The 6,291-nt window shown below is 34.4% G+C and overlaps 1 protein-coding gene across 2 annotated transcripts; it reads left to right on the top strand.

Annotated features, from left to right (window-relative positions):
* Positions 1 to 725: 725 nt before the first annotated feature.
* Positions 726 to 3,119, top strand: LOC133821211 (uncharacterized). 2 transcript variants are annotated; one of them, XM_062253652.1, is made up of 2 exons: positions 726 to 1,555; positions 2,300 to 3,119. In XM_062253652.1, the coding sequence occupies exon 2, from the start codon at positions 2,453 to 2,455 to the stop codon at positions 3,113 to 3,115; it is 663 nt and encodes a 220-aa protein (XP_062109636.1). In that variant the 5' UTR covers positions 726 to 1,555; positions 2,300 to 2,452; the 3' UTR covers positions 3,116 to 3,119. The 2 variants fall into 2 exon arrangements, with proteins under 2 accessions (XP_062109636.1, XP_062109637.1); XM_062253653.1 differs by having other exon boundaries at positions 793 to 1,555.
* Positions 3,120 to 6,291: the final 3,172 nt, after the last annotated feature.

Genomic DNA, 6,291 nt, shown 5'->3' with positions numbered 1-6,291 from the left:
AAGGAATGGAAGAGGGTTGTGGTGGTGATCAGTTTCCAGGATTTCAAATATATGGTCACAAAGATCATGACATTATACTAAAGAGGAGTTTGAGCAGGCTACAAAGAAGAGCTCCTTGTCCTCTCCAAGTAATAAAAGTCTCTTTTGGTGAGGCCAATTCACAAGGAAACTGTTCAAATGCTATGTCTTCATCTTCATCTTCATCATCATCTTCTTCTTCATTGAATTCAATATTGTATCATAGTAAAGATCCCATTCCATTGCTTTCTCCTCTAGTGCTGCCTTCTCTGCTTGAAAATGCTGCCAAATCGCATTGAATATTTTGAAATGGAAGGATGATATATAGATGTGGTCTGTTGATTATGTATGTGTATGTATGTTATTCTTCATCTTCTTTCTTCTTTTGGCCTTTGCCTACGTAAATTATAGAATAATACTTGTTCTTTCTTTGTTTGCTAATTTTAAAATTTTCGGTTTTTATTTTACCTTTGTCAGTTTTTTCTCTCTTCACTTCATGATCTACAAAAGTAAATTGAATTATCAGTTGATAACTGAAAGTTATAATATTATTTTCAAATATTATTGTGTTATTAGTTGGCTTATAATTTAGAAAAAAAAATCATATAAAAATGTGTTTCCCCGCTAAAATAATTATGGTTGTTTGTTTTAAAAAATATTAATCTTTCACAAAAAATAATGATAGTATTTTGTCGATTTTCACTTTATCTCTTATCCCATCCTTAAACAATCAATTAATTGATCGAGAGTTTAAAAAATACATCAGTTTAGTTTTGTCAAAAATAAATAAATAAAAAAAATACACCATTTTAGTTTTAAAATAATATTATTAATTTATAAAATATTGCATCAATATTTCTGCCAATGCCAATGCTAATCCGAATGGAATTTTTACACTTGGCAATGTTTTTTATACAAAATATTTACAAAAATACCATTGGTTTTTTAATTTACGTTTTTACCATAATACTGAATTCTATATATAATATAATGCAATCACGTCTAACCCTAAGAATTACACGTCTAAGCCTAAGTCACTCACGTTCTAGCGCATGTTCTATGATCACGTTGCCCCATATTTATTCTTACAAGGGTTACGTCCATTATATGAGTCTTCATCATTTTGCTATCAACCTCTCCATTAACCTAGATACATTTTTTATTTCGAGAAGTGGTATTGTCTTTGTAGCTTAAAATTAGGAAGTGGGGTAGTTGTCTACTCTTTAGGTTCCCTTCTTTAAAATCTGAAATGGCCATAACCCAATCCTCGTTAACTCTTTCTCCTTTGTTGAAATCTGCTTCTGAAAAGAAAAAAAAGAAAAAAGAAAAAAGGAAAGATATGTTTGAGTCGTCTCAAAGTGTTTCGGAGGAAGATGATATTAAGGTTGAAGATTCTAGTAAGAGGAAGTTTGTGAAGAGGAAATTGAAGGATAAGTTGTCCGTTCAAGGTCACGAAGTGAAGAAGTTGAAGAAATGTGTAAATGAGGTCGATTATGACAGTGAAGAACTAGAGGTTGAAGTTCATAAGAAAATAAAGGTAATTTGATTTTGATTTTTGTATTTTTGTTATTTTTTTTTTGGAGGGGAGTTTTTGTTTCCGTTTTAGTATCTTTTTTGAATGATGTTGTTTGTTTGAGAGGGGTTTTTTTGTTTTGCTTTTGGTTTTTTTTTGGTGATGTTGTTTGTTTGAGAGGGTTTTTTTGTTTCAGTTTTGGTTTTTTTTTTGGTGATGTTGTGGGTTTGACTCGGAGAGGGATTTTTGTTTTGGTTTTTTTTGGTGATGTTTTGGGTTTGGTTCGAAGAGGGTTTTTGTTTCGGGTTTGGTATTTTTTTAGTGATGTTGTGGGTTTGGCTTTGGGAGAGAGGTTTTTGTTTCGATTTTGGTATATTTTTTTTAGTGATTTTGTGGGTTTGGATCCCAAATTTTTAACGTTATGTGTTTTTAGTGTTAAGGTAATGTTTATTTTGTTATGATTTATGAGTTATATTGGGTGTGTTTTTGGTTTTCAATGTAGGTTGTGTTTTTTAGTGTGTATTTTGGGTTTTTGTTTCGATTTTAGTCTCCTTTTTTTTAGTGATTATGGGATAGTTGTTTATGGTTTTTTTTGTGTATGGATGTTATGAGTGTTGTTTCAGTTTTGGTCTCCTGTTTTTTAGTTGTCATGGGATAATTTTATGGTATATATGTGTATGGTTTCTATATGTATGGTCACTTTTTATATTTTTGCTTTTTATGTGCTTTCTTAGCTTCTCTAATTTTATTGGTGTATTTTGATTTCAGGAATGAGAATTTTATTTCAAACTTGAAGACAGGCTGTTGGGTAAGCTAACTTTTTTCCCAATAGAGTTGGGATGTATTTCCTCTATAAAGTCTAAGTTGAGTAGTGAACAACTTAGACTTTTTAGTGGTACCCGTTTTGGTCACTTTTTAGAAATGAAGCCAATTGCAATGCAAGCTCAGTTGATTTATGGTGCTTTATATAGGGAAATTCATCAAAAAAAAAAAAAAGAGCGTGAGATGAGGTTTAAATTTATTTGTGATAAGGTTAGATTTAGTATGGGAGAATTTGCTGTTATTATTGGTTTAAGATGTAAAAGGGATAACAATGTGAATAAGTTTGCAAAGAAGGAGAATGCATTTATGGAAAAATATTTTAGTGACCAAACAATTACTCATATTGCCGTGGAAGAGAGATTCTTTCACAATGATTTTAAAACTGATGATTTTGCTGTTAAAATGGTTGTTTTGTACTTTGCTATAAAATGTTTGCTTAGTAGGCTTCCTAGCAAAAAAGTGAGTGATGGGTTAATTAACATGGTTGGTCTGGGTGAGTTTGAGTGTTTTCCTTGGGATAAGTTAGTTTATGATCTTACTATCTGTAATTTGAGGACTGCTCTGAGGGAGAAATATAAGAAAAGAAAATCTATTGATCCTGGTGGTAAGGGAAAGGGTAAAGATAAGGAAAAAGAGAAAGGGAAGGGTACTAGAGCTTATAAATTGCGGGGTTTTGCCTTAGCATTTCAGGCTTGGTTGTATGAAATGCTTGTTGTTTTAAAGAAGGTAGTTTACTGTAGGTATGATTCTGAATCAGTTTAAAGAATCTAAAGATGGTCTAGTGTTGGGAATCCAAATTCCCATGTGATGGACCCAAAACGGGTATGTTTAAATATTTATACTCGCAAGTGCACGAATCGTATTTATAGAATAGTTTTCGTGTAAGCACGAGGTCGAACCCAAAGGAGTTGTCTAAAATCAAAAAGAAAACTATTTTAAATCAAAAGTAATAAATTCTAACCTAGTTCCAAATATTGATGAGTTTTAATATTATGAACATAAAATAAAAGATTAAAAAATAAAGCTATTTAAGAGAATGAAAATAAACCAATAATGATTTGACAATAAGTGTTAAAAGAAAAGATTATTAAGATACTAGAATCCACAAAATGTAAGTTTAATAATATTTATTAGTATATTGATTCCCAAGTTTTAGTGATAGTTAAAATAATTTAAACTATCATTTTCCAAAAAGATTTATAATTTTAAACACAAATTTCTTATAAAAAGATAGGAATTTTCTTCACTTTTCAAAATTATAATTTCAAAGCATTTAATGTAAATCAATCTAATGAAATAACAAATAAATCAATGAACATTATTTATAAGGCAAAACATAATATTTTTGTTCTAAGCATGGATGTGTACAATTTAATGACACACCTTACACAAAGAATATTATGTTTATGCACTAATGAAGAACAAAGTGTAAATATGTTCTAACAATCTAAAATACAAGATATTTAAGATGAAAGAAATATATGAAGAAGAAAAATCCATAGACTTTGTTGCATTACAAGGGAAATCAACATACAACATAAATATTACCTAGTTACAAGTTGCTTCATCATGATCTTAATAATCTTATGAAAAAGATTAGAAGCACATAACTAGAGTAGAAATTACAAAATAAAAGACATACATACTTGCAAAATGCTCTTGAAAAACCCAAATGAAAGAGAGAATGGTAGAGAGAAAATGAGAGAAAAAGATGGTAATCAAAAACATTAAGCACCCTAAAATGGTTTTGAAAGCCCATATTTATAGCCAAAGTGAGTTTATTAAAATAATCAATTTAAATTTATTAAATTGATTAGATTAATTAAATAAAATAAATATGGTATGTAGAGGTAAATTATAGGGTGTAATGATGATGTTGTGGTGAAAAATGTGTAGAAAAATGGGTAAAAAGTTGGCATTTTAGACATAGGGGACATTGTGGGCTCAAGATAATTATATGTGGCTAGACAGGCGGCTGCCGTGCAATTGGGCAGAAGGAGAAAACAGGTGGAGCTGGCTGAACATTGCTGGGCCGAATGGTTTGGGCCTTGAGATGCTGAAGGTTCGGTTGGGCATTGCTCAGCTGAATGGTGAAAGATCAAAGGACAGGTGGCGGTTGGATGGGGACTTTGGTGATGCTGATTTGCTGCTCGGTTTGGAGAAAAGCTTCAGCTGGGAGGAGTCACGTGAAGGCTGAAGGTGGCAGCGACAGGTGGTGTCTTGGGGCAGCTGGGGAGAAGGCTGATGGTTGCTTGGAGGTGGGCCGGGCCTGGCCTGGGCCTGCTGAAGGAAAGCTGCTGAACTGAGAAGGGCACGCCTGGGCCTTGGGCCGGCTGGGCTGATGGCTGACTTGGGCCTATGCTCAAAACATCAACTTTTCTTCTTCTTTTTTCAACTCTAACATTTTTTCTTCTCTTTTCAAAAGCAATAAAAATTGCAAAGTACAACCTACAAAATAAGTAAATATTAAATTAAAATCAAATATTTTCAATTATAAAATAACTCATATTAATTCCATGAAAATACTAATTGAAATTTAATTTACTTTGGCAATTAAGTTCAATAAAATCACATTTTTTTTAACTTATAATCTAACAAAACAAATTTCAAATAATTTAAACTACAACATATTATAATAAAATAGATATAAGAACATATAAAAATCTAGAAAACTACAATAAGACTAATAAATTAAAAATTACATAAAAACTTTAATAAGTTAATTAAAAACCCAAGAACTAAGCAACAATTAGCATATAAAATATGGTAAATAACTCTATTTTGTAGAGTTATCACCATGATTTGGAGAATAAAGTTTTTTCATCAACTAAGATATTTTTTTCTTATTGTGGTTAATTTAAATTTTTTGTTCATTTTTTTAGACACTGTTGACGGTAAGAACTCGTCAACGATTTAAGGTTAGAAAACTCAGATTATTATACTAAGGATAGTTAAGAATCAGATGGAAAGAACTTGAGTCAACAGAAAAATCAGAACTACAATGGAACAAATATCATATATTTCTTAAACGTCTCCTCATACAATCAGTTTTCCAACCCCTTAACCTAAGGGGTCGGACCCTATTTATAGGTGGGCTCTATTGGCCCCCAGATACAAGTAGGTCCCAGGGAGTCAGGTCGTACGCAGGTGCATGGTCAGGGTAGTGGCTTGGGACATAGTGGTGTCTACCCTGACATTATCAGAGTAGTGGTGAAGGACATTGTACTGTCACATGGCCAGGGGCACCTAGGTAGTGTCTCCATTCTCCGTACAAATTCGTACTGCCACTACTCGTCAGACGTGGATGGCAGGGCCACGCCCCTATCCTCGTCATGGTCGTACATCCCCTATCAGTACGCGTACCTGGTACCCTATGATCACATGGCACTTCTACTTAGTATTTCCAAGTGTTCCTCGTACGCATATTGAGGAGGCTCCACACTTTACATGTCAAGAGAAGACAAGGCTTGGGGGTGTTTGAGGCGAGACAAGGAGCATGTGGGAGGCCTAGTGAAGGCCTCGCATAATGAGATGATAAGGATCCTTTGAGGGTCTGACATAACGAGTCGACCCTTGGAGACCCTTGTTTGGATGCAATGGTCTACATATGCGGGACACGAGGGACATGGCGAGACTGCATGGTGATCATACGGGGGTGAGGCAGGGTTGCACCCTCGTATAGCGAGGCTGTAGGCGTGATCAGACGGGGGCAAGGCATGACGCCTTGTGCGGACACGGCGCACGTGCGTACGGGAAGCCATCCGAGGACCCTCGCATAGCGAGGGTGGTGCGCGCTTGGGCTGCTTGCCAACAACCCTCGCAAAGCGAGGGTGGCGTGCGCATGGGCTGCTTGCCAACTACCCTCGCATAGCGAGGGTGATTTTCCTAGCCCAGCGCCTCCAATTCCAAGTAAAGCCCATGCCCCTTCATCCCACTAA

Source organism: Humulus lupulus, chromosome 3 (genome assembly GCF_963169125.1).
Source record: "Humulus lupulus chromosome 3, drHumLupu1.1, whole genome shotgun sequence".
Classification (NCBI taxonomy): domain Eukaryota; kingdom Viridiplantae; phylum Streptophyta; class Magnoliopsida; order Rosales; family Cannabaceae; genus Humulus; species Humulus lupulus.
The sequence above is the reverse complement of the archived record's forward strand: the minus strand, read 5'-3'. Positions and strand labels throughout refer to the sequence as shown.